Source organism: Gavialis gangeticus, unplaced genomic scaffold, assembly GCF_001723915.1.
Source record: "Gavialis gangeticus isolate Ggan-Ray unplaced genomic scaffold, GavGan_comp1, whole genome shotgun sequence".
NCBI classification, from domain to species: Eukaryota; Metazoa; Chordata; order Crocodylia; family Gavialidae; genus Gavialis; species Gavialis gangeticus.
This window is the reverse complement of record NW_017728993.1, coordinates 43,846,145-43,873,377: the sequence shown is the minus strand read 5'-3', so window position 1 is coordinate 43,873,377 and position 27,233 is coordinate 43,846,145. Positions and strand designations below refer to the sequence as shown.

Sequence of the window (27,233 nt, the reverse complement as noted above, 5' to 3'; positions counted from 1 at the left end):
TATCCTATGCCACCTAACCCAGACTAAAACAGCAATAAAGACAACAGAACCTAGTTTTTGCTCAGTTATCAGCTCAAGTCCAATACTAGGCTCCCTGAAAAACAGCTGTTTGGTACAAAGCAAGTTAAACCCAAGCTTCTCTATTCTTGTTGCTGTAACAGCAGTTCCCAACCTTGGGGTCGCTACCCCATTTGGAGTCACAGTGATAAAAACTGGGGTCACAAAGACAATCACAGATTTTCTCCTTTAAAGGAGACAAACACAGAAAAGGACAGGTTTCCCCCTGCAGACTGGGAGAGTTCCAGCCTGCAATGGCAGAGCAGGGGGGCAGCAATCAGGCAGAAAAGCACCTGGCAATGTGGACAGAAGCTCCCACAGCTCCTTCCAAGCAAGTCTAGGGGAGGGCAGGGGCAAATTGAGGCCCCCATGGTTAAGTTCACCCAGGCGGCTGGCGCAGGGGAAGGGAGCGGCTGGCACCCCACTGCTTCATGCACTCATGGGGAGGGGAGCAGAGGGGGACATGTGTCCCCCACATGTGTGCAGGGCTGAAGCGGGCTGCTCACTGTGAGCTTGGGGCTTTCCACCTGGCTACCCTCCCTCTCTGGCATAGTAGGGCAGGAAGGCTAGGTGCCCCCTGCCCACCTGGCAGCAACAGAGGGCACAATACCACCGCTGCTACTGCCAGGCAGCCAGGGGGTTCCTTGCCATAGCAGCATGGCTGGCACGGGGCTCCCAGAAGCAGCACTGAGCTTCCCTGCCCTACTGCACTGGGTCCTGCCTGCTGAGCTGCAGAGGCCCCCAAAGCCTGAGCAGCAGGACAGGGAGCCCAGAGTCCTGCACCAGGCAACCTGCATCCTCCTCCTAACCCCATGATCTCCGCTCCAGCTGTGCCACCTGCAGATGGGGGCAGGGGGGAGCTGGAGTCCACATTCTGTTTAAGCCAGTGAAGGTTGGGCACTGCTGCTGTGGGGCAAAGGAGGAGGGGGACAGGGGGCTAAGGATCCTGGCCCTAGTCCCACAGACCTGGCAACTGGGGGCCCTGCTCCACTTCAGCAGGGCTGGGGGTGGACGGGAGAAGCAGAGGGCAATAGCTTGCAAGTGAGGGAAACTGGCGGGGTTATGGGATGGGGGGCTGTCAGTGGGGAGTGAGGGGCACCTGGGAGGAGTGGGAATCTGCAAGTTGAGTGAGGGGCCATTAATCATAGAAAATTAGGGATGGAAGGGACCTCAGGAGGTCATCTAGTCCAACACCCTGCTCAAAGCAGGACCATCCCAAACTATAACATCCCAGCCAAGGTTTTGTCTAGCCAGGTCTTCAAAATGTCCAAAGAGCAAAAGTCCATAATCTCTCTGGGTAACCTTTTCCAGTATTTCACTACCCTCCTAGTGACAATATTCTTCCAAATATCTAACTTAAACTTCCCTTGCTGCAACTTGAGACTGTTTCTCCTTGTTCTGTCATCTGCCACCACTGAGAACAGTCTAGCTCCATCCTCATTAAAAGCACCCAGCAGGTAGTTAAAGGCTGCTATTAAATACCCTCAGTTTTCTCTTCCCTAAACTAAATAAGCCCTATTCCCTCAGCCTCTCCTTATAAGACATGTGCCCCAGCCCCTGAACCATTTTTGCTGCCCTCCACTGGACTCTCTCCAATTTGTCCACATTCTTTCTGTAGAGGAAAGACCAAAACTTAACACAGTACTCCAGATGTGGCCTCACCGGAGGGAACAATCACTTCCCTTGAGCTGGTGGCAACGCTCCTATTAATACATCCCAGTATGCCATTAGCGTTCTTGGCAACAAGGACATAATGTTTATTCATATTCAGCTTACTGTCCACTGTAACCCCCCCCCCCCCAGTCGTTTTCTGCAGAGCTGCTGCCCAGCCAGAAGGCCCCCAGCCTGTAGCAGTGCATAGGACTGTTCTGTCCTAAGTGCAGGACGTGGCCCTTGTTGCTGTTGAACCAGATGAGATTTCTTTTGGCTCAATCCTCCAATTTGTCTAGGTTATTGTGAATTCTAGACCTACCCTCCAGCATATCTACTACTCCCCACAGCTTGGTGTCGCCTATGAACTTGCTGAGAGTGCACTCTGTGCCACCTTCCAGGTTGCTGATGAACATATTGAACAAAACCAGCCCCAGGATCGACCCCTGGGGAACTCCACTTGATGCTGGCTGCCAACTAGACATCAAGCCATTGATCACTACCCTCTGAGCCTGATGCTCCAGCCAGTTTTCTATCCACTTTACAGTCCATTTGTCCAGCCTGTACTTCCTTAGCTTCCCTGCAAGAATGTTGGGGAGAACATATTAAAAACCTTACTAAAATCAAGGTACACCACATCCACTGGTCTGCCCACATCCACATAGCCAGTCACTTCATCACAGAAAGCAATCAAGGTTGGTCAGGCATGACCTGCCCTCCGTAAATCTATGCTGATTGCTCCTAATCACCTTCTCCTCCACGTGCTTAGAAATGCAATCCTTGCGGATCTGCTCCATGATCAGAGACTGAGATAAGGCTGACTGGTAGTTTTCCAGTTTTCTTCACTTTCTTAAAGATGGGCATTATACATCTGTCTTTACCAGTTATCCTGAGCCTCACCCAATCACCATGAGATTTCAAAAATAATGGACAGTGGCTCTGCAATCACATCGGCCAATTCCCTTAGCACCCTCAGGTGCATCCCATCTGGCCCCACGGACTTGTATATGTCCAGCTTTTCTAAAAAGTCCCTCACCTGTTCTTTCACCACTGTTGGCTGCTCACCTCCTCTCCAAACTATGCTGCCAGGTGCAGTAGACTGGGAGCTGACCTTGCCTGTGAAGACTGAGCCAAAAAAGGCACTGAGTACTTCAGCTTTTTCTGAGTCCTCTGTCACAAGGTTGCCTCTCCAATACTTTCTCTGATCTTCCTCTTATTACTGACATACTTGTAGCAACCCTTCTTGTTACTCTTCAAGTCCCCTGCTAGCTGCAACTCCAATTGTGCTTTGGTCTTCCTGACTTTATCCACGTATGCCTGAGCAACACTCTTATACTCCTCCCTAGCTGTTTGTCCAAGTTTACGCTTCTTATAAGCTTCCTTTTTGTGATTTAATTAACTGAAGAGCTCCCTGTTAAGCCAAGCTGGTCTTCTACCACCCTTGCTAGTTTTCCTGCGCATCAGGATGGTTTACTCCTGCACTCTCAGTAAGGTTTCTTTCAAGTACAGCCAGCTCTCATTGACTCCTCTCCCCCAGTGACAGACTGGTTCCTCAGGGGATCCTGCCCATGAGTTCCTTGAGTGAGTCAAAGTCTGCTTTTCTGAAGTCCAGGGTCCTTACTCTGCTGCTCTTTGTCCTTCCTTTCCTCAGGATCCTGAACTCAATCATCTCATGATCACTGCTGCCCAAATTGCCATCTACTAGTACATTCCCCACCAATTCATCACTTTTTGTGGGCAGCACGTCAAGAAGAGGATGGCCGCTTCAGCGCTTGCACCAGGAAGTTGTCTCCAACACTCTCCAAAAACTTCTGGATTGCCTGCACAGTGCTGTATTGTCCTCCTAGCAGATGTCATGGTGACTGAAGTCCCCCATAAGAACCAGGGCCTGTCACTGGGAAAGTTCTGCTAGCTGTCTGAAGAAAGCCTCATCTACCGCTTCCTCCCCGTCTGGTGATCTATAGCAGACATGCACCATGACATCACCCTTGCTGCTCTCCCCAGTAAACCTAACCCAGAGTTTTGACAGGCCTATCTCCAGTTTCATACTAGAGCCATCAGCAATCATATGGCTCTTGTACATAAAGTGCAACTCCTACTCCTCTTCTCCCCTGCCTGTCCTTCCTGAACAGTTTGTACCCATCCATGAAAGTCCTCTAGTCATGTGAGCTCCCACCAAGTCTCTGTTATTCCAATCACATCATCATTTCATGACTGTTCAAGGACTTCCAATTCTTCCTTCTAGTTTCTCAGGCTCTGTGCATCCATGTATAGGCACCTGAGGCAACTAGTCGATTGCCCTGATTTCTCAGGAAGTACGAAAACGCCTCCCCTGCTGCCCCCTCCTGCTTGCCCTTCCTCCATGTCTCCCGCTTCCCCACTTACCTCAGGACTTTGGTCTCTACCTCCCGGCAAACCTAGTTTAAAACCCTCCTTCAGTAGGTTAGCAAGCCAGTCTGTGAAGACTCCCCCCTGTTCGTCAGGTAGCTCCATCTCTTCCCAGCAATCCTTCTTCTTGGAACATCATCCCCTGGTCAAAGAAGCCAAAACCCTGCTGGTGACGGCACCTGCGCAGCCAAGCATTGATCTGCAGGATGCACCTGCTCCTACCCGGGCCATTTCCCTTGATCAGAAGGATTGAAGAGAACACCATTCAAGCCCCCCTTCACCCCTGCACCAAGAGCCCTGTAGTCACTTTTGATTTGCTCAGGGTCTCCCCTGGCAGTATCATTGGTGCCCACACGGATGAGCAGCATGGGGTAGTAGTCCGAGGGCCTCTATGATATCTTGGATCTGGACGCCAGGCTCCAGACAAGCAGCAGACTTCCCAAGACAACAGGTCAGGCTGGCAGATGGATCCCTCAGAGTCCTACAGAAGGAAGTCTCCAACCATCATTTCTGGCTTTCCCACCTTGGAGAGACCTGGCCTGTCCTTTTCCACCAACGGAATGGGCTCCTTGCCCTCTGTTGCTAGGGTTCCATATCTATTCTCCAGACAAACTGGTGTAGGCTGAGATGAAGATTTCTGCTTGTGGCCAGAGTTCACAAGCTTCCAGCTTCAAACTTCCAGGGAGTCCATGTCCTCTCCCTTCTTTAGTCCTGCCTCATGCAGTTCTTCCTCCAGTCCCAGAGGTGTCCTCTAGCACTGAATCGATCAACTCCTCATGGTGGAGGATGTTTTGGAGCCTCACCACCTCCTTCTGTAGCTCTCTTGCCTGTTCCCTGAGAAACACCACCCGGAGGCACTGCTCACACCATAGGCACTCCCCCACCTGGCCATCACTGGAAGGAACCTGCAAGCTGCAGTCCTCACAATGACAAACCTGGACCTGGGTGGAAGCCTTGACGGTGAGCGGTTCTGCCTAGACAGAAACCCTACAGGTGCAAGCAGTGGTAGTGGCACTGATGGCCTTGCCCTCCCGCTCCGTCCCCTCTGACACTGCCATCATGGCAGCACTCCACTGCCTTCTGACCATAACGCTCTTGGAGCACTCCGATTTATTGTTTCAGTAACCAGAGTGCTCCAAGAGTATTAGACAGACAGCCAGACAGACTAAGCAGTTTATTATATTACAATTTTCCAACCTTTCTGGAAAACCAAGTTTTGATCTGAAAGACATCAAGGGCTGAAGAATGCATCAGTTCCCTTCATAGGCTTGTTCTAATAAGTCTCAGTCAGTGCTTAAAAATAAATAAATAAAATGCAGTGCTTCATTTCTCATTTTAAATGTTTATGGCTTGAAATTCCAGCCATTGGTTGTCATTATGGTTACTTCAAAAGAAATGTAGTCTTTTAGTATTCTCTTTTCTCCACTGAATATATTTCTACAGAACAGTCAAGTCAGCTCTTAATTTTTTTTTTTTGACAAAAATCACAATTTAGATTAATTGAAAATTCTGCCATTTTTCAGTCCTTTCCAATGGACTGAAAAATGGCAGAATTTTCAATTAATCTAAATTGTGACTTTTGTCACAATTTGTCACATTGGAAAGTATTATCCCCTTTAAAAGGTGGAATACTGTCTAGTTTCCTTTCCCACAAGTGGCTACCTCCAAAGATGGCACAGGGAGAATTCAGAAAAAATAGGCATTTTATTCCTTTGACACAACCCCCACAAAACCAATCTTCAATCGTAAGAGCTCCACGCAGTGAAACAGAACATTGTTTGGTGGCTTTTCCAAATCCAACCCCTCCTCCAAATACCTAACAGAAGTACTGACGTCATTCTCTTTGACACACTGTCATCTCCTGCACCCACAGAATAAACAGCAGAATTTGAGACTTATGAACATGGCTTGTCCTCTGCATCCAGAAGAGGCTGGGCTAGGCAGTAGGGAGATTCTCCCTGTTCCTCCAAAAAACAAGATGAGATTTACAAAAGAAACTTAAGTGTTAAACACAGATCTTGGAAAGGAATTTGAATACCTAAATCCAAGCGAGTAATCAGACGAGTAACTGGACAGGACTGCACCCAGGGAAGTACTCTATCCCCCCTTCCCTTTGTACATTCTGGTTCTAGAGGCTCCAGTGATGGGTAGTGCACAGGAGCAGCAGCAGATTGCTGATGCTGCAAGATGTCATCTCATTTTTGGTGCAGATGCCCATGTTAAATAGGCAAAAAACCTCCTGATTTCAGGAGAAAAAGGGGAAGACATCTTATCTCCACAGCAGCAGCAGCTAACTTGGATGCTGCTTCACAGGACTACATTTCCCAGAATGCCCTTGATTACCTGACTTGCTCTTGCACCACTGCTGCTGGGGCTGGGCGAGAAAATACGTGAGGAAGCAGAGCAGGGCCTGGAAGGGTAAGGTATCCATGTCTCTCCATTCTGGTGCGTCCCCCTTTTAGGCAGTGCCCAGAATTCATGTCCCACTTGTCTTCCCATCCTTATGTTGAGCTATTCACAGAAACCCTGTCTAATACAAAATCAGCCAACACCCCCATGATCCTAAATGCTCCCTAGGAAGTTTACATAGGTTATGTTCAGATACTGCACATGCCCAGAAGTGCTGCCATGATGGCCCAGCTTAACATTCAGACACCTATGTCCCATCCGACACCATTTCAGTTAACCAGCTAAATGTCCCTATTCCTAGTCCTCAGAGGCACACGCTGAACAAAACTAACAACAGATGATACCAAGTTTAGCACCCCAGACATTTTCATTCAGCATAGCTGAAACAGGCAGCTATGGCCCTTGTATATAACAAGTCCAGTGGTTATAGCACTTGCCCAGGAAGTCTGATACTTGGCACTCCTCAGGCAAAGGAAACCAAAGCTCATCTCTCTCACTTGCTACAAGAGTAACATAAGCGTAAGGCCGTGTTGTTATATGAAGGAACTTTTCACTCGTCCTGTTGAAGATAAGTCGCAGTGTAGTCAAGAATGCAACTGCTATGGGGGTAGATAAAGAGACCAAGCAAAGGCATGATTTGTATCCCAAATGAGCACTCTCTAAATAAGGTGCATGTGTCCTGGTCCCTGATCCCAACACTGTTTATGCATTTTGCATTAAAGATTTCTTGGATAAAATGCATAAAACAATGAAACTATGTAATTAACAGGCAGTTGGTATAGCTTATAAAGCACTGGTTTTATTGGCTGCCTGGATGCATACGCTAATTAAGCAGGTAGCTAAATTTTTCACTAGCTTCCTATTTCCAAATAATCTTACATAGAACTTACTATACAGACTAATCTCAGTAGGTCTTGAAACAAGTCCTCATAAAAAAATCAAAGACAGACAGACAAACAGTCAGCCAGACAGTATCTTAGGTTACAAATAACATAACAGTAATAAAAATTACTGCAATTACCTGCAATATCCTAAAAACAAAATCTACAGTGCCTTAGCACTGCTCTCTTCCGTTATACCTTAACATGTGCTATACATTTTACTAATTATTGATACTTTTAAATAACCAAGACATTTTTACTTAAGCACCAAAAAAGTAGTGTAACTACACACTCCCAACTCAAATGAAGAGAGGTGTCTAAAAACAGGGAGCAATTTACCAAAAAAAATTCAGTGAAAGGAATGGGCTCTTGTAACACATTGGCAGCAGCCAGGTTTATCACAAAACCTGCCTCCTTACAAAAGTCAATGTAGTGCTATCTCTATCTTGTCTCTATCAGTCAGTACAACCCACATGCAAATTTTGTACTTAGCTTGAACATCACTGATTCTAAAGTATTCAGCAAGGCAATGATATATATGCATACTTTGTTTATTATGCATAACATTTCAAAAAAGTGTTAAGAGAGTTTGAAGAAAATGAAATTCATTCAGCTTTCAAAACAGTTATTATTAGAAGCATATGACACTGTATAAAACCTCACTTTAAAACTCCAAATAGTCTCTCGCTTGCCATTTTAATGATACTTCTGTGGGAGATGCAGATTAACAATGTATTATGGAAACAGGGATTGAAGATCCTATGAAAAAAGCAGAGAGTGTTCAAAGATGCTACAAGGTAAAATTAAAACACTGTTAGAAATGTTTTGGTGATTTTAATAAGAAGCCTATTATAACCAGAACATGTGTAAATTAAAAGATACCCTAGTCAACAGCAAGCTTTTGAGCATCTGTAAAGAAAATGTGATTTGTGTCATTCACACACTGACTTTTGGGAGATGATGGGCCATAAAAAAGGTCTTCCTGATGCATTAAATAAACAGCAGCAGAGCAGGGAAAATTTAAGTCTTTCAAGTCTGCCAGAAATTACTATTCCAATACTGTCATTTCAGCTGTCTACCTACAGATCTATAATAGCAAGGAATCCAACTTTCACCAGATCTGTAAAGATGGATCCAATTAACTCTTCTCCCTTCACTACTTTTCAATAAAGAAAAATTATTGTGCAGCCAGGGAAGTAGCTGCAACTCCCACAGTAGAAAAAACACCACTATCATGATATCCATTAGTACTAAACTGATCTATTTGTTCAGTATTATCCCACCTGCTAATTCCAAGTAAGTTACATCGCAGGATGGGAAAAATCCCCAAATTTTCTCTAGATAAGAGAAGTCTTCTAATCAAAATTAAGTCTAAACCAGATGATTTTCATCTGCATGCCATTTAATCTTACTCTGTAAGAAATCAGCTAAACATAGGCAGACAAGGTTCTTTGGGCGAATCTGGTATCTTTTATTAGATTAACTTAAATAGTTGAGAAAAATTTTTTTGACAAGCTTTCAGGTTTAAAAACCCTTTGTCAGGCTGAGGAAGTTTCTGCAGTTGGTGTGTGCTCTTCCTGGATGGAATGAATAGTCAAGAGGTCAGAGGCTGGGCTGGTATGCATGTGAGACAGGCAGTCGGTGAAGATGTAAACTGAGGAGTCAATAGGTGAGAGACAAATGGGGGGGAGGGGAAGAAGGGGAATGAATGTAGCAGTTGAACAGTGGAGAGGTACATGGGGAGTCAGATGTCAGGCAGGTTAATGTGTCATAAATCCAACATCTATATTTAGTCCATTTTTTTTTGTATTCAGGAGGTTGATGAAGTGAAGTTCGTAGGCTCATCTCTAAGAATTGTTTTGTAAGTTTCCTTTGAAGATCAGAACTGAGAGATTGGAGAGAGAGTGGTTTTCTTGTGAGAAATGTGTCCCCACAGGTAATTGGGTATTCTTGTCTTGGATAGATTTCCAGTGCACGTTCATTCTGGTGTGCAGTTGTTTGGTCTATAAGTTGTTTGGATGCATAAGAAAAACATATGCATCCAGCGATTCTCCAAGTTAAATTACTTTTCCAATTCTACTTGCACTTCCCTGAAAAACCAAACTGCAATGAAATGCTGATGGGAGTGCTGTACCTATTTATATAGCATGGTACCATATCGCAAAGGGTTATTTTAAATGGATACACATCAGAATGGCAGGGGGGTTTGAGTGGAGGCACACAGGGTTCTCTTCTGGGCCCAATACCGTTCACCATGTTTGTATTGATACAAATGCTGGAACTGAGAGCTTCCTGAGCAGGTTTGCAGGCAACATGAAACTTGGAAGGACTACAAACATGATGGACTACAGGTGTGTAATTCAGGATGATGGAAGTACAATTTAAAAGAATCTTGATTGATTGGAAGGGTAGGCTGGAGCCAAGAGGATGTTTATAGCTGACAAATGCAAGGTGCTATACCTCAGGAAGAATATTGAAAATACAAATAAAAAATGGGTGACACCTGGCTGGATAGCAGCACTACAGGCAAGGATCTAGGAGTTTTGGTAGACCAGACTCAATACGAGTCTGTAGTGTAATGCAGCTTCACAGAAGGTGAATGTGTTTTTTGAGATGCATCAATAGAAGCATTAGTTGCAAGATGTGGGAAGCAATAGTGCCTCCCTACCGAGTCACTGGTTAGCCCTCATCAAGAGTATGGTATGCAGCTTTAGGCTCCATATTTTAAAAAGGGCAAAGTTAGAAAGAGTTTAGAGGCAGGCAACAAAAATGATAGAAGGGCTTGGGAAGACAAGTCATATGAGAAAAGGCTGAAGGAAACAGACATGTTCAGTTTCCAGAAAAGACACTTAAGAGGGGACACAACTGCAGTTTTCAGATACCTAAAAGGTATAGAAAACACTTTGCTGTGTCTCTGCTGGACACAGACTAATGGCTTGAAGTTGCAACAAAGTAGGTTTAGACTGAATATCAAGAAAACTTTTCCACTCTTGGAACAGTGAGACAGTGGAACAGACTACCTAGGAAAACTGTCAATTCTCCATCACTGGAGGTGTTCAAGAAGAGGTTAGATAGTCATTCATCAGGCATGAACTAGGTATAGCTATACCTATGATCTATTCTGGGTAGTTCCCATGCTTCTGGGTTTTTCTGGTTGCCACACGGGGCCAGGAGGGATTTTTTATCCTTCCTGCTGCTATATGTACTGTGGTTTTTTAAAGCCTTCCTCAGAAACATTGGGTGCTGGCTGCAGCCAAAGCTAGGGATTTTGACTGGGGTATGCCAGTGCTGACGTTAGGACTTGAACTAAGAGGATCTTTGCTCTCTGGTCAGGATCAGACCTATTACCATATTTGGGGTGAGGAAGAAATTCTACCTCATGATCAGATTGGTATGGACTGTGGAGGGTTTTGCCTTCCTTTGTAACAGGGGAGCAGTATTTTTAAGCAACCTTTGCAGCAGAACGTTGGCTGCTGCAGTTCCTCTACTTTACCTGTAGGAGATTACAGTGCATGTCTTATGGTTGTGTCAGGGCTAACTGTAATTTTGCTAACAGGTTAGGCAATGGATTTGTATAGGATGGTTTAGATAATGATGATCCTGCCTCTGGCAGGAGGTTGGACTAGATGACCGCCATAGGTCCCTTCCAGCCTGACCTCTCTCTGACTCTAATCTCAACTTTACTGGTACATAATATTTAATTCCTTCCCAAAGGTCAAGAGAACTTGTTTATCAAGCATAAACTCTAAGGCTATCAACAGGCAGGACCTTTCGATTGTCAGCAAGGTATTGATAAATCCTATAAATGGCAGTAACTTAGCTTTCCTTTAAAGAGTCGTGGGGGGCTAGCAATCAAAGCTGCATTTTGTGAATTTCAAGGAACAAAGAATCACAGATACCCTTAACAGAAGCTGTACTAACTACAATTACATGATGATAGATGATCAAATGTGTATGTTTTGCAATACATACGGGTTGTGGAAGACAACTTAGAGCTAGCTTTAACTGTCAGAACTAATTTTCAGTGGGATAATAATCCCAAAAGGATACTCAAAAGTGAGAAATTTCTACTGCAAACAGATACAAATGAAAACATTTTAAAAGAGCACTGGACACTCCCTTCCCTTTTCTTATTGATTCTTAATGCAGTTTGTAAACTCAGTGTGAGCAAAAGGATTCTGGGTACAAAACATAATGCACATTAAACAACACATAAAATATCTGTAAAAATTATGAAAGCTTAACTTTGTATTCATCATTTTCTTCTAGTAATTTTACTGAAGATGTAATCTACACATTAAAAAGTCTTAAAAGTGTATAATTATACATCTCCCAGCTATGTTCTCATTCATTAAAAAAGGTCTACTAACAAAAAAAAGTCTCTCCCCCTTCCTCTGACATCACATTGCCTTGTCCCAATTCCCTATTTGTACCACCTCCATATCCAACAAAAGTTCCTTCATGGCTTTAAGCCAAGTTTATGCACTAGAAGAATATGTGGGCATAAAGAACTTGGTTACACCTTCTGTTTCTCAGGGAGGCAGGGTCAAAGGTTTAAGATGCACTACAAGTCTTACCTACAGTCCCTTGTATATTTGTGTTAATATAACGTTTGGAAACAAACCAAACCTTTTGCAGACAGCAACGTTTATACCAGTTCCTGCAGCATACCTAATAGTGACACAAATTGACTAAGACTGATTGACACAAGCAGTGATTGAAATAAATATTTTTTTTTGCAAAATGGATTCCTCATGCCCGATATGACCTCTTTAACACACACAGGAAAAAACAGCTTTTCCCTTGTACTCAGCAACCATAGCTGAAAAGCAGCAATGCAATTCAGAGAAGATTTATATTTACTAATATGATCAGATAGAGACCTCAGTCTCAGAACAGATCTACTCCATGAATGGATGGGTTTCCAAAAATGAGGCAAATGTGTCGTTAAGTTTTTATGTTAAACACTGCCCTCAGAAATCTTCAAAAGTTATCCTGAAGAATAAATAATTATTTAAATTAAAGATTAAAAATGAACATTTACTGTTTGACTGATAATATCTTAAGTTAGTAAAATTGCCTAACACGAAGACCATAAGTCAATGGTTCTCAACCTTTTAAGTAAATTGACAACCCTCCATTACTTTTTGCAATTTAGCAGCACCCCATGGAGAAACACTGAGCTAAAATCTAGCTAGTGTCAGGTAAGAGTGATGGGAGAAGGACTTTACCCCAGTCTGCCTTGCATTTTCCCCCCCATCTGCTCCCCCTCCCAGTTCCTGGTCAGTACCTGGAAGAGCAAGCACAGGCCCTGCTGCTGTGGCTGCTATTCTAGAGACTCCAGCACCAACAACCAGAACCATGTGCACCCACAGCCCCTGTCATGGGCCCCAAGAGCTACTCACACTGGTTTATACCTTACTTGAAAATTCAGTTTTCATTGTAGTAAGAGGTGTTGCAAATGTAAATAAATACATACACAGATACATAAATAAAACTGAACTTAAAAATTGCCTTTTCCAATGTTGACTTATCAGTCAGCTCTGTAATCACAGAAAATTAGCACTGGAGAGGACTTCAGGAGGTCATCTAGTCCAAATCCCTGCTCAAGGCAGGACCACCCCCAACTAGATCATCCTGGCCAAAGCTTTGTCTAGCCGGGTCTTAAAACCCCCCAAAGATGAAGCTTCCACCACCTCTCTGGGTAACCTATTCCAGTGTTTTACTACCCTCCTAGTGAAGAAATTCTTCCCAATATCTAACCTAACTTCCCTTGCTGCAACTTGAAACCACTGCTCCTTGTTCTATCATTTGTCACCACTGAGAACAGTCTAGCTCCATCCTCTTTCAAACCCCACTTCAGGTAGTTGAAGGGTGCTGTTAAATCCGCTCTCAGTCTCCTCTTTTCTAGACTAAATAAGCCCAATTCCCTCAGTCTTTCCTCAGAAGTCATGTCCCTCAGCCCCCTCACCATTTTTGCTGCCCACCACTGGACCCTATCCAATTCGTTCACATCCTTTCTGTAGTGGGTTGCCCAACACTGAACACTGTACTCCAGACGTGGCTTCACCAGTGCTAAATAGAGGAGAAAAATCACTTCCCTTGACCTGCTGGCAACTCTCCTACCAATGCAGCCCAGTATGCTGTTAGCCTTTTTTGGAACATGGGCATACTCTTGGCTCATATTCAGGTTATTGTCTACTGTAACCCCTAGGTCTCTTTCTGTAGAGGTGCCACCCAGCCAGTCAGCCCCCAGCCTGTACTGGTGCATGGGATTGTTCCATCCTGAAGTCCAGGTCTTGGCACTTGTCTTCATCAAACCTCATGAGATTTCTTTTGGCCCACTCCTCCAATTTGTCTAGGTCACTGTGAATCCCAGCCCTACCCTCCAGCGTATCTACTACTCCCACCAGCTTGGTGTCACCCACAAACTTGCTGAAGTTACCCACTCTATGCCATCTTCCAGGTCATTGATGAACATACTGAACAAAACCTGCCCCCAGGACCTGATCCCTGGAGCATTCCACTTGATACCGACTGTCAACTGGACACTGAGCCATTGATTACTAGCCACTAAGCCTGAAGCTCCAGCCAGTTTTCTGTCCGCCTTACAGTCAATTCATGCAGCCTGTACTTCCTTAGCTTGCCTGTGAGAGTGTTGTGGAAGACCGTATCAAAAGTCTTGCTAAAATCAAGGTACATCACCTCCACTGGTCTCCCAGCATCCACAGAGCCAGTCATTGTAAAAGGCAATCAGATTGGTCAGGCATGACTTGCCTTTGGTGAATCCATGCTGACTCTTCCTAATCACCTTCTTCTCCTCCAAGTGCTTAGAAATGGATTCCTTGAGGATCTGCTTCATGATTTTTCCAAGCACTGAGGTGAGGCTGATCTGGATCCTCCTTTCTCCTTTTCTTAATATGGGCACTATGTTTGCCCTTTTCCAATCTTCCAGGACCTCTCCGGATTGCCATGAGTTTTAAAACATGATAGCCAATGGCTCTGTAATTGCATTAGGCAATTCTCCCCTCACCCTTGGATGCATCCCATCTGGCCCCATGGACTTGTATATGTCCAGCTTTTCTAAACAATCCCTAACCTGTTCTTTCCCCACTGTTGGCTACTCACCTCAAACTCCTCCTCAAACAGTAGTTTGGGAGCTGATCTTGCCTGTGAAGACCGCAGCCCTTAAGGTAATGAGCACTTAAAGCCTCTGTCACAAGGCTGCCTTCCCATTCAGTGAGGTGCTCACACTTTCCCTGAACCTCCTCTTGGTAGCTGCAGCTCCAATTGCACTTTGGCCTTCCTGACTTCACCCCTGAATGACTAAGCAATGCTCTTATACTCCTATTTATTTGACCAAGTTGCCACAACTTATAAACTTCCTTTTTGTGATTTACTTTCCTGAAGAGTTCCCTGATTAGCCAAGCTGGTCTTCTGCCATACTTGCTAGTCTTCCTGCACATTGGGATAGTTTTTCCTGCACTCTCACTAAGGCTTCTTTAAAGTACAGCCAGTTCTCCTGGACTCTCCCCCTCTATCTGGCTTCCCAGGAGATCCTGCCCATGAGTTCCTTGAGTGAATCAGTCTGCTTTTCTGAAGTCCAGGGTCCTTTCTCTGCTGCTCTCCATCCTTCCTTTCCTTGGGATCCTGAACTCAATCATCTCATGGTCACTGCTGCCCAAGTTGCCATCCACTACTACATTCCCCACCAATTCTTCCCCATTTGTAAGCAGCAGGTCAAGAAAAGCATGGCCCTTAGTTGGCTCCTCCAGCACCTGCACCGGGAAGTTGTCCTTAACACTCTCGAAAAACTTCCTGGATTGTTTGTGCACTGCCGTATTGCCCTCCAAGCAGATGTGTACATACTTTCTTACAGCACTATAACATGCAGTATTTTATGGAAAAGACATTTGTGGTCAAATAAACACTTTTAACATTTAAATAATGTATGCATAACGATGTACTGCAGCATAAGACTACCGCTTGTAGATTTAACATTGCTAAACGTTTCCAGACCTGGCAAATGAAGTATTTGCTTTTTGACAGCAGCAAGGTAATCTTTCCATACACCAAAACACACACACAACCCCATGTTAATGTGTATCAAGCAGATCTGTAGGATATTTCCATTAGGAGGAACCAGGCTACCTCAGGCTCCATAACCCGTGAACTTCTTAACCTCTCAGAAACATGACCTACCTCAACATCCCTAAAATGGTTATACCTTTCAGCACCTACAGAGACAATTATCTTCAAAGGTTATTTAACAATGTTACAAGGCTTCCAAGAGCAACCATGGTAGGGCTCAAATATAAGCTGAACACAAAAACTGTGAATTTAAGACCAATGCACTTTATACTTACTTAGAAATTTAATCTCTCATCCAGATTCCTGGGTCAAAATTTACATTTACAGCAGCTGCTATGAAATAAGAAAGTTTGTCCAGAATACTTAAAGAATATAAATTCTAACTTTTGTGCTATACTTCAAATTTAAGTCGCTTCTATTATTTAGTTAAATTATGTACATTATTTTTGTAATGTGGAGACCACCATGACTGACAGAAACTGATGCCAACTTTCCAAAATCTTAAGGTATTTTGGTTGTTTTGAATGACTGCCTGGAGACTTACTTCTCAAGTGCTGACACGGACATATTTTTCAACCTAACATTTATTATAATGAGAAAGATCTTTACCTGTATAAAACAACCTGGAAGGAATGCTGCTTCTGGTTTCTGGCCATATGATACCATTATATTTATCAAGCTGGGAGTGGACTTTCTCTATTCCCAGCTTAATCACTAAGAGGCAGGAGTCCAGAAGCTTACAATGTTTACTGGTTGGCCATTAACAGGAAAGTGGCCTCAGCAAGTGCACCACTGTTAGATTATGTTAGAAGGGTCGCTAGCTATCTTTTCAGCATTATTAACATCCTGAGGTCACACAAAATCTTAATAGCTACCTCAGACACCATGCATAAGTATCAAATTTTGTTTTGAAGCACAGAAACATCTTAAACAAGTCTGGTTTTCTCTCTCTTCCCTTATTTACATAAGAGAGCATCTATGTATTTAAATGATGCACATAATTATTTATAGAAATAATGCCCAAAAATCAATTCCAGGGGCAAAGTTAAATGAAAGTTAAAAAAAGAAAAATCACATCGGAGATTTGTAGATTAGGAAGGTAAGCTTAAGTCCTGTTTTCTTAACAGTTTTAATTTTAATTTAGAAGTGATATGATTCTTGCTATATGAACTATCTGACTGGAATATAAAAGTTCTAATTGATTAAGACTGGTAATACCAGAGGTAGACGACCTTTTCTGGCTGCAGGCCAGAGTGACCCATCCCAAGTCAGAGGTAAGCAACCAGGCGGACACAGGGAGAGCATGTGCAGCCAGAGTCGTCCGTCCCCTCGCCCCCCTCTCCCGCTGCCAAAGCCCCACATGTGCAGGCTGAATCCAATGACTACGTGGCCTAGACTAGAAGAAAAAGCAAGAATGGAATATTATGCCAACCTCAGTAAGGCTAAAGGATAATGTTAATTTCAAAATATAAAGTACTTTCTCCAAAAGCTTTTTTACATGCACTTTTAACAGAATTTAAGACAATGTCACCAACTTCTGCTCAATATCAGAGCCTTGAGCTTCAATCTTAACTAAGCATTTTTGAAGAGATGTTCTGTCTTTATTGATTTGTTAAGCAGACCCTTACAGCCTCTATTTTCAACCTTAGCAATCTTTTCTAGCATCTGGGATTTTTGCTAAGATGTTTATATAATGATTTTCATCCACAGGATTCATAAACCACTTTTAAAAACTATTTTTTAAATGCTTCATATCTTAAAATAAACAGAATCCTTAACACTCTCTGGAGTCAAGGACAGCAAGAAAGTGACACAAGTGGAGAAAATGGGAGATGTGGGGGTGTACAAACAAGATAGAACCAAAATTCAAATGGAATTCATCCCTAGTTATTCAAAGGTCTAGAACTCTCCTTGTGGTTAACCTTTTTATAAAAAAGAAAAAAAGCAACTACTTAGAGGACATCTTAAACACCAGGTCTGATATCTATTTAGGCAAAGGTCTGTGAAATAGCATCAGAATTCACTTATATTGTACAATCCAGTCAGATTTTTTTAAAGTAATACTTCTTAACCAGTTATTCAAGGGTCAGCCAATTCAAATTCTTAAATGTGATAGGTTCAAAGAAGAGACAACTGCAAAATGTTGATTTTTTCCCTACTTACATAAACCTGGGTAACAATTGTTCAAGACAATTATAATGATGCTACAGAAGTAAAAAATACTTTGCCCATTTTATTTTGCACACCTCTCAGGCAATTAAAAGAAAAATGGGAGAAAACGGATTCTCTAAGGAAAAGAGATATCCATCTTATCCATCTTTCACATACTTCATCTTCCATTAACAAAGAATTGGGACCAGGGTTTTAAAAAGCCTACAGGAATATGGTGCCCAGCAACCATTCAAATTCAGTGGGACTGAAAGCTTAACGCTCTTTTGAAAACCTCAGCATTGGTTTTTAAGAAATGTCTGTTTGGAGGACTGCCACCTGAGGATTAGAAACAGGTTAAAGTTTTTTCAATTAAAGAACCTCAGGTTTCCTTGAAAACATGGCATGTTTCACCCAAATAAACCGAAGATGATACTCATTTAAAATGAAGTAAATTTATTGTCTTGCATTTTTGGACTACCATTTACAATTCTACAAAACTCTGAGTGCTTACAGAACCTGAGAGAAGGATGATTTAAAAACCATGGAAACAAACAAAAAGTACTGTATACAGCTTATTATGAATCATTAGTGTTGCAAAGTTCTTTAATGAAATTTTCATCAATCAGGACACATCCAGGTTATAGAAATACATCTTCTTTCTTTAGCTTCCATTACAGTATCAACTTCAACAATATCAGGCTAACCAATGATAAAAATGACAAGATTATGCACAGACACTATCTTCCACGCACTGCCAAAAATAATGTCCAGGACTCTTGAAAAATTGAAATTAGAACTCTTAAGCAATACAGACAATGAAAGGGCAGAGCCAAGTCATTCTCTGACAGACTAAAGTTTCTGTTTTAAAATATGCTTCCTTTATAAACAAAATGATCAAGGCTTATATCTTCTCTTTAAAGGACTGACAGAAAATTAATGACAACTCATCAAAATAATGTTTTGAGTGGGAAAGAATTCTAACTCATGATTGCACAGTTAAAATTATTTCATATACAAATTCAACAGCTAAAGGCAAAGCAAGAGAAGAGGAGAAAATAACGTGTTCACCAAAAGTACATGTAGGTGATATTTAAAAAGAATCTGCATAATGCAGAACTGCTCCTGAAATAGGGGAAATGTCTCAAACTTACTTTGTTTCCCTTTTTGAATCAATTATTCCTCACTGTACCTTACAAGTACTCAAAGAAGAATGGGTTCTGACCTCTAACTTGCAAAACTTAAAAAAAAATATTTCTGGCTCTAGGAAAAACAACATCCACAAAGATTGCCTGGTCAGATCTAACAGACAAGACCTGGATTTTAGCCTGTTTCCTATTCAGAGATGTTCATGTCTGATAATATAGCTGGCTTAAGGAAACATATTGCCATGATTTAATGATTTCCTATTTTTTTTTAAAAAGAGACATGCCCATCAGAAAAAGGCATGAACTATTTTGCTTCATTCAGGAGATCTTCACTGCGGTTTACTTTTCATTTCCCTCCTCTTCTTTCAGTATAAAGATTTATTACTACCATTACTAGATTTAATATGAGCAACTGATGCAGACTGGGATAAGAAAAATTAGTCAGGTCATGATTACTTAAAGCTAATTTACTATAAAGGATAGGTCTAAAATTATTTAAAACTGACATGAAATTTTGGGTGCTTAGATGGAGATATTTGAAGGGAGCCAAATTTCACAAAATGCTCAGAACCCATTTCTTATAAAACTTCCACAAGGTGTTTCTAGTTAGGTACCAAAAACAATTCCTGGTCACTCAGGAAAATCTTGACCATAAGTTCCTTTAAATGCAATAGCATGGTAAAAGTCATTTGCAACAGATTGTAGATTTTAAGGGCAATGTAGGCATGATTAAATTTTGAGAAAAAAGGAACAATTCTAATTTTTCATTCAAACAAAACAGATTTTAGAGGGGCCTAAAACTTATGACATTTGTTCTTTTACATTTAAAGGGAAACATTAAATAATAATGCAGCTAAAAGCACAGTAATTTTTTGTTCAAATTTAGTCTTATCTTTGATTTAGTTCTCCTGGCCTGGATGTTCTTAGAAATACAAGAAAAACACTTAGTTTTGCCTAGAGGATGGAAACAATTAAAGAAAAGAGCAGAGTCAAGGTTTTTTGCCTAACACAAACATGTGTGGTAATACCTCATTTCTCAAAGGACACCTGAAAATGAAAATGGAACCACCTCCAAAATCAAGAATAAACTGGGAAGAACTACTGGTATTTAAGAGCACTCCTTTGATCTAAAATGATCTACAAACCTTCTGCAGTGGTTTTAAAACTATAACCATAGTTTTGACATTTTCCTCCCTTGCTAACTTTTTAATGCAGAATTACAGCAACAGAAATAGAGACTACCAGTAGTATGAGCTACTAAACCATCTCCCTATATTTGTGAAGAGAATCTATCAAGCATTATAAAAGTGGTGAGGTACACCTTTGTAATTCCCACTAGTCAGTCAATTCACTGCCAGTCTCACAGAACAAACTTGCCATGCCATAAGACTAGAAAAATGTAGAGTGATAAGCAGGGATCTGGGTTTTCCATTTCCCATGGGAAAACAGAGAAAACCATGGATTTCCCCTTTTTATCAGAGAAAACGTGGATTTCTCCTTTTAGCAGAGAAACCCATGGATTCCCTGCTTTTGCAAACAGCTCTGCAGGCTGGTTGAGCTCTAGGGAAGGGCTGGGCCTCATGTCAGCCACGGCTTCACTCAGCTCAGCTCAGCCTCACACTTCTCCTGGATCCTGTAAGGTAAGTGGGGCTTACAGGGGGCTGGGGACCTGTCCGGCAGGGCTGGGGGGGTAGCACCGGCAGGGCTGGGGGGAGCCAGGAGCTGGCCCCAGGTGCTGGGGGCAGGGATCTGTAGACTTGCGTCCCTGGCCCCATAGCCCTGGCAGCTGGGGGCCCCCTCTGGCAGGCCTGGGGAGCAGGGGCTGTGGGTGGCGGCAAGAGGCATGAGTAGGGCAGGGGGGGCTGTTGCAGGGGAAGTGAGAGGCACCAGCAGAGTTGAGGGTGGGGTGCTTTGGGGGCAGTGAGGGGCACCAGCAGGGCTGGGGGGAGGCTTTGGGGCAGTGAGGGGCATGAGCTGCAGGAGGGGTTAATTTTAATAATGGATTTTGGAGTTTGCCAGAGATTTTGCGATTTTTTTTTAATCAGAGAAAACCAGGATCCCTGGTGATAAGTATGGAAAAAAGCAAACTGAGAAAGGCTCATCTGATACGTACCCTGAGACAGCTATAAGAAATTCAGATCCAGCTGCTAGATAAGAAAATTTAACAGGTTCCAGTACCAAGAAGCCTGTTTACTTGGAGTCTAAAGAAGTCTGACAAAAAAACCACCACATTCCACTGCTCTGCAAGAAACTTAGGCAACGTACAGATGCTCAGTTTCTACCAGATAAATTACCACTCTCCCGATAGAAAACAAAAGCATACAGACATTCAAAATATTTCTCCTGAAGCAAAAATGGCTGATCCAAAAGAAAAACAGCCTGGGAACAACGAGGATTAAATTGGATCAGGGAGAATGTCTATACACTTTCTCCTGGTTTAAGTCCTCCTATGGATCAGGAGAAGTGGAGCCCAGAGAAAAGCTCCTGTGCCTTCCCAAGACTGGGGTAATCCCAGGCTGAAGAAGGCACAGGGAAAGAGGGGTCAATTAATGGGTTCCACTAAGGGGGGAAGAAGGGAGACCCCAAGGAGCATCCCTCCAGTCCTCCCTGGCTGAGAGCTTGTCTGTGAAGTTCTCCAGCCATGGGACTGGAGGAACATCTGTACAATTCAACTCCCAGGCTATTTTTCTACTGGAAGAAATAAATGCCTAATAAGCAGTCTACAGCTGCTCTCTCTGAGGCAGAGAAAACTGCCTCAGTTTGTTTTGCATCAGTCCAATTCAATGACTCTCAACCTTTTCTGAACTGAGGCACCCCCTCTCAGACTCAAGGAGGCATCCCTCCATAACTTTTGTAAATTGAGTGGCACCCACTTTCAAAACCTAATTTATATATTACTATGCTTATCTCCTTGTAGAGGTGCTGGGCAGCAGGGGTGGGGGGCTGTTCAGATGAGGGCAAGCCTGAGCGTGTGTTTATCTACTTATCTCCTCACATCTTGGGATACCCTTCAAAGGATCAGGTGGCACCCTGGATGGGAATCACTTGTCTAACTGGTCAGTTCTGTTCTGTTCTAGTTTTTGCGTCTCAAAAAGGATATAGTAGAATTAGAAAAGATACAGAGAAGGGCAAACAAATTATCAGGGTTATTAAACAGTTGCAACAAGAAGACAAACTAGGAAAGCTAGGTCTCTTCAATGTGGAAAGAAAGCTAGAGGACACAAGTCTAAAAAATCATAGAGGTCATGGACAAAGTGTACAGGAAACTGTTATTCACAGAGTCCCAGGATACTAGAACTAGGGAGCACGCCCACTGAAATTAGAAGGAGGCTGTTGAAAACTAACAAGAGAAAGTACTTTTTTATGCAGCACATAGTTAACTTGTAGAACTCATTACCACAGGAGGTTGCAAAGGCAAATGGTATAAGCCAGGTTTAAAAAAGGACTAGAAAAAGTAACGGACAACTGATCTATTAATAGCCATTAAAACAGAACAATTGGAGCTATTTGACACTTCTAAACCACTTCTAAATGATGCCAGGAAGGGTAATGAATACGGAAGATTACCCTAGATTATACATGGTTCAGTGCTCTTCTTATAAAGCTTCCACTTCTGCTACTGTCAAAGACAAGATACTGGGCTAGATGGATGACTAGACTGACCCAGTATGGCACTTCCTGTGTTAAGTGAAGAGGTATGAGGTTTCTCTCTCTCTCTCTCTCCTTTTGATTCCATTACAAAATTTCTTACACCACTGTGAAATGGACAGGCTAACCAAGCAGCAATATCCAGACTAGTGAATATCTACATTTGACATAATTCAACTCCCACTTTTACCACTGTTTGGTGTTCATCATTCCTTATTTTGAGGAGAGCTAAATAACTGAAGCAAAATTTCTTTCATGTGCCATTTGCATACTGCTACATGTAACTGCTTCATCTTCTCTAATTTGCCATTCATTTAATAGATTTACTTTTCTGAGGTATTTGAATGTCTAAACTGACACAGCACTGTTAAAAGTCTGGTTCATGTCAACAGTTTACCCTCATTCAGCAGGATGGACTTTGTTACTATTTTCTCCACATATATAGGAAATGATTTTGAGATTAAATGATAGATTTCTGTTTTTGAAAGGGCATCACTTACCAGTAACTACCATGCTGCTCATGTTAGAGTTCGGGCTATTGAGTACACTGCCTGAAAGAAGTTCGTCAGATCCTCTCTAAAAAGAAAGAGACAGTAAGAGGGTTTTTGTCTATTTTGTTATTTTAATCTTGTTATTAAAATGTCAGCTTGACATGGCAAACCCTTAGGAGGACTTACACTAGCATTATCAAAACTATTCAGATTGGGCAGATTCTCTTTCTTCCAGTAGGTGACAGCCAAATAATTGAAATCTAGGTAACACAGTATATTTACATAGCATCTCTCATTCCAAAAACTACACACACCCCTTCATCCACCACTGAAACACAGCCACAAGTTGAGAGAGAGCCAGAGTTGTTCAACACCAAATACATATTTCAGGATAAAAATGTTAAAAGTACTGTATACCAATGAATCTACAGGCAAAATTTAGGCAAATAAAAAAGTACAGATAAAATGTCAAGGCTGGCACACCTATTCTCCTGCATGTGAAATTGGTAGTTTTCATTTTGAGCCTCTTTATAACATAAGCGAACCCTGAAAACAAAACAGAAACATTTAGGGGAAGCAAGGAAAAACTGAGGTGAAATATTTCCTCTTGATTTGGTATGGAATTAGAGCCATCACATATATTGTTCCTTATTCTTTTCTTAGAAAGTTGCAGTCCACGTCCAAGTCAGTGGTGAATTGTTAATGATAAGTTTTTTTCTCCCAACTTTAACTTAAATGCCCATGTAAGCTTAAAGCAGGCCTTATTTAAAAAAAAAAATTATTTCCCCTTTCAAGTATGAGGTTTCACTTGATAATCATCGAAGTCATAGACCTACTCATCCACACTGGAAAACTGAGGAAAGATCAGGTAAGTAACATACAAGTAGCATTTTGTGCCATTTTTTTTGAGAAAAGGGAGGAGTCGTCCTTGTTGGTCTTAAGTTTAAGAAAAGTCATGGCTTCACTTCCTTTGGATACACCACTGCATTTTTTGTGTCCAAGATAAGTTATTATTTCAGTTTTAAGTCTTAATTCAACCCAACTTCCAACAGCACCAATGTTCTCCACATTAACTCAGGTCAATGAGTTACTGCTAAGATGGAAGAGTACCAATTACTTAATCACCAATGTCACTTTTGTGCAGAATCTTAGTATTGACTGTAAACTGCTGTATGTGGGCACTCCTTGTAAGTATTGAAACTTTTTAGTCTGTGCTGGCTTTGACACAGAGTCTATTCTACTCTTAGAAAACCACCAAGTATGTTTTGGATTGTGCTCCATTCTCAACAATAAACATATTGTTTAAACTAACAAGAGAACATGGTCCCAAGTAGTATAAATGCACAATGCATATAGTCAAAATTTCCACTGCAATCCCTCTCTCACACAAGCAAGAATATTAGTATTTCTGGCAAATTTGAAAAATCCCCACCCTGCCTTCAGCATAATAAACGAGATGAAATGTTAAATCTATTCTGGCCAGCCAAGCTTACTCTCTCTCTCTCTCTCTCTCAAGGTTTTTTACATAAAAGATTTCTAAATTCCCACCCCCACCTTCCAAAAATCTCAAAAGCTTGCTGATTCTATCTTCTATTTTACCCATCAAATAGTTTAAATTACATTAAAACTTGCAAAAGGAAAACATAATCCTATGAGTCGCCACTAATGTTCCAGCGTAAACCTATTTTAATTAGATCATAATTAAGAAAACAGTTTAATTGGACAAAACTGAAAAAAACATTCAGAAAGGTTATAGACTCTTCACTACTCAGCCTATACAAGTCTTCAAAGATCATATCACCTGACTTTTTTTGTATCAACATACCTGACAGATAGAAGCAAACAAAACAGCAGTTGAACATAAGTTCCTTCTCTTCCTCTTTGATAAGGTGTAACTTGCTCCAGTAATATTTAAAAAGTGAAATCACAGCAAATAAGACAGTTCAATAAAAATAATAGAAACAACATTTTAAAATACTTGAATTACTACGAATTAACTCAATTCAACTATGTGTTTTAGGATACTGGGACTAGTTTATCAGAGTTTAAGAAGCTAGATCTGGGGTAAAACTGCTAAATGCCAAGTATGTAGAAAAACCCAGCAGCACTAAATTAGCTGGCTACTCAGTCGTGCCCTTGGTTTTCATAATAGGCCCAAGTGGTTTTCTTCAGAAACACACAAAATATACATTGTATTTAATGAATACTCTTGAAGTAACCTACGAAGTTGTACTACCATATTTGCTTGAATCCAAGACAAGGTTAGCCTCCCTCATTTAACAAGGCACCAGGGGATGCAAACACCCTGGTGGGACAGTCACCAGAGTGTGCAAGCACTGGGCTGAGGTCAGAACACTCCGACTGCCTCCCCGTCCCACCACTGCTTTCCCTAGTGCAGCAGTGGGGGGGAGGTGGAAGGCTGAATTTAAGACAACCCTCGAATAACAAGATTCTAGACACGGAAAATTATAACAAGTTTATAGGTTTTCAAGTAGAGAATCTGATGGGGTGGGGAATCTTAAATTCAAAGTTGTCTTGGATTTGGGTAAATACAGGCAACCCCCAGTTAGTGCTCTTAATTGGTTCTGGACAAACTGAGTACTAAGCGAAACAGTGTTAACCAAACTTATTTCCCTGCTGGAATGAATGTAAATTAATATAATCTATTACCACCATTTCTCGCTGTCACTTCTCACTGCTGCCTCTCCCAACGCCCCCCGCCAGCCACTCTGGCCCCAAGTGCCAGCCGGGGCCCCGCGCTAGTGGCACCCCACTCTGAGCCCCCGCCCGCCCTGGCCCCAAGTTCATGCCCGACCACCCGCTTGTCACTACTCACCATTGCTTTTCCCCACCTGTCAGCTGCTCCAGCACCATGTGCCAGCCCAGGCCCCACGCTCCTGCCGCCCTGCTCTGGGCCCCCATTGGGCCTGGCCCCAGGTACCAGTACATGCCTCATGCTCACTCCCACCAGCCCTCTTGCTGCTGCTACTTGCTGCCACCGCTTCTCCCCAGCCACTCTGGCTTCACATGCCAGCCGAGGCCCCATGCTCCTGCCACCCCACCCTGGGCCCCCACCGTCCCTGGCCCTGGGCACCAGAGCAGGCTCCATGCTCACACCTGCCCAGCCATTCGCTGTTGCTTCTACCCGCCTGCCGGCCTCTCCAACACCACGTGTCAGCCTGGGCCCCGCGCTCCTGCTGCCTTGGTCCTGGGCTTGGGCGCCACCGGCTCTGGCCCCAGGCTCCAGTGCAGGCCCCATGCTCACACCTACCCACCCACTTGCTGCTTCTCACTGCTACTGCTTCACTGAGCGCTATAACAAAACTGGCTCAATACTAAGTGGAATCAGGTATGAATTTTAAATGAGTGCTATAACAAAACAGAGCTAAGCGAAACAGCATTAAGCGGGGGTTGCATGTAACGTATTAAAATAATTTAACTTTTGTGGGGGGAGAGGGAGGCAAAGAGGAGACATGCAACAGAGTTACAAAAGACTCTCATAGTGATGAGTCAGGTTGCTATTATTCATATAATTCTAAAGTTCTTCATAAACCAGTTTCAGAGTTATAAGGTCCCATGAGGAAGACTTCCATTCCTGTCAGTATAGCAAGCTTCTCTAGATGTATTCCCCTTCCATACAATGGAATCTGGCCAATATCATGGGTACACTAATAAAGATCTTTTTGGTCCATACCAATAGTCAATTATTAACCAGCCATATCAGCCCATATTGATCTGATAATTGATTTGGTTACATGTGATGCCAAACGACATAAATAAACATTGTATTTTGGCACGCTCCAGCAGCTTGTGGTGTCACATGCATCGGAGTCTCAGCTCCTAAAAATAGCAGCGAGGCCATGTGAACTAAAGCTTGTTGAATTCACTTTAGTTCAAGCACTCCCGCCACCATTTTTAAGTGCAGGGACACTTAAGGGGGCAGAATTGAACAGGGTGAGGGCAGCTGTGGGCTGCCCACTGCGGATTCGGGGCTCTCTGCTCTGCTGCTTATGCCCTCGGAGCCCCATGGGGGCCATGCATCCCCATGCCCACTGGTGCCAGACAGGCAGGGGTGCATGGCCAACGCACGACTCCCAAAGGAAAGGCAGCAGAGTGGAGAGGCCTGAGCCCACAGCAGGCAGCCTGCATCTGCCCCATGCATAAAGCTGGATGGGTACATACCCCTCCATGCCACCTCTGGGGGGTGCACGCAGTGAGGGGGAGCCCCCCCCCCTTAGATAAGCCACGCATGACTTTGTCCTGCCCCTGCCCCAGGTCCCATACACCTCCCTGCCTGTGCAAAGCCCCTAGCCCCGCTCCCT

The 27,233-nt window shown here is 42.9% G+C and overlaps 1 protein-coding gene across 6 annotated transcripts in view; it reads right to left on the bottom strand.

The window, feature by feature from the left end:
• Nucleotides 1–27,233, bottom strand: part of PTBP2 (polypyrimidine tract binding protein 2) — a 117,254-nt gene that overhangs the window by 57,400 nt on the left and 32,621 nt on the right. For 4 of the 6 annotated variants that reach the window (XM_019501657.1, XM_019501659.1, XM_019501658.1 and 1 more), the window contains exon 3: nt 22,921–22,996. The exons of 1 other annotated variant lie outside the window; for it this stretch is intronic. In XM_019501657.1, coding sequence (XP_019357202.1) covers nt 22,921–22,996 — 76 coding nt within the window. Of the gene's footprint in view, nt 1–22,920; nt 22,997–23,394; nt 23,458–27,233 lie in introns of all 6 variants that reach the window. One more of the 6 variants, XM_019501661.1, reaches the window with a different exon arrangement.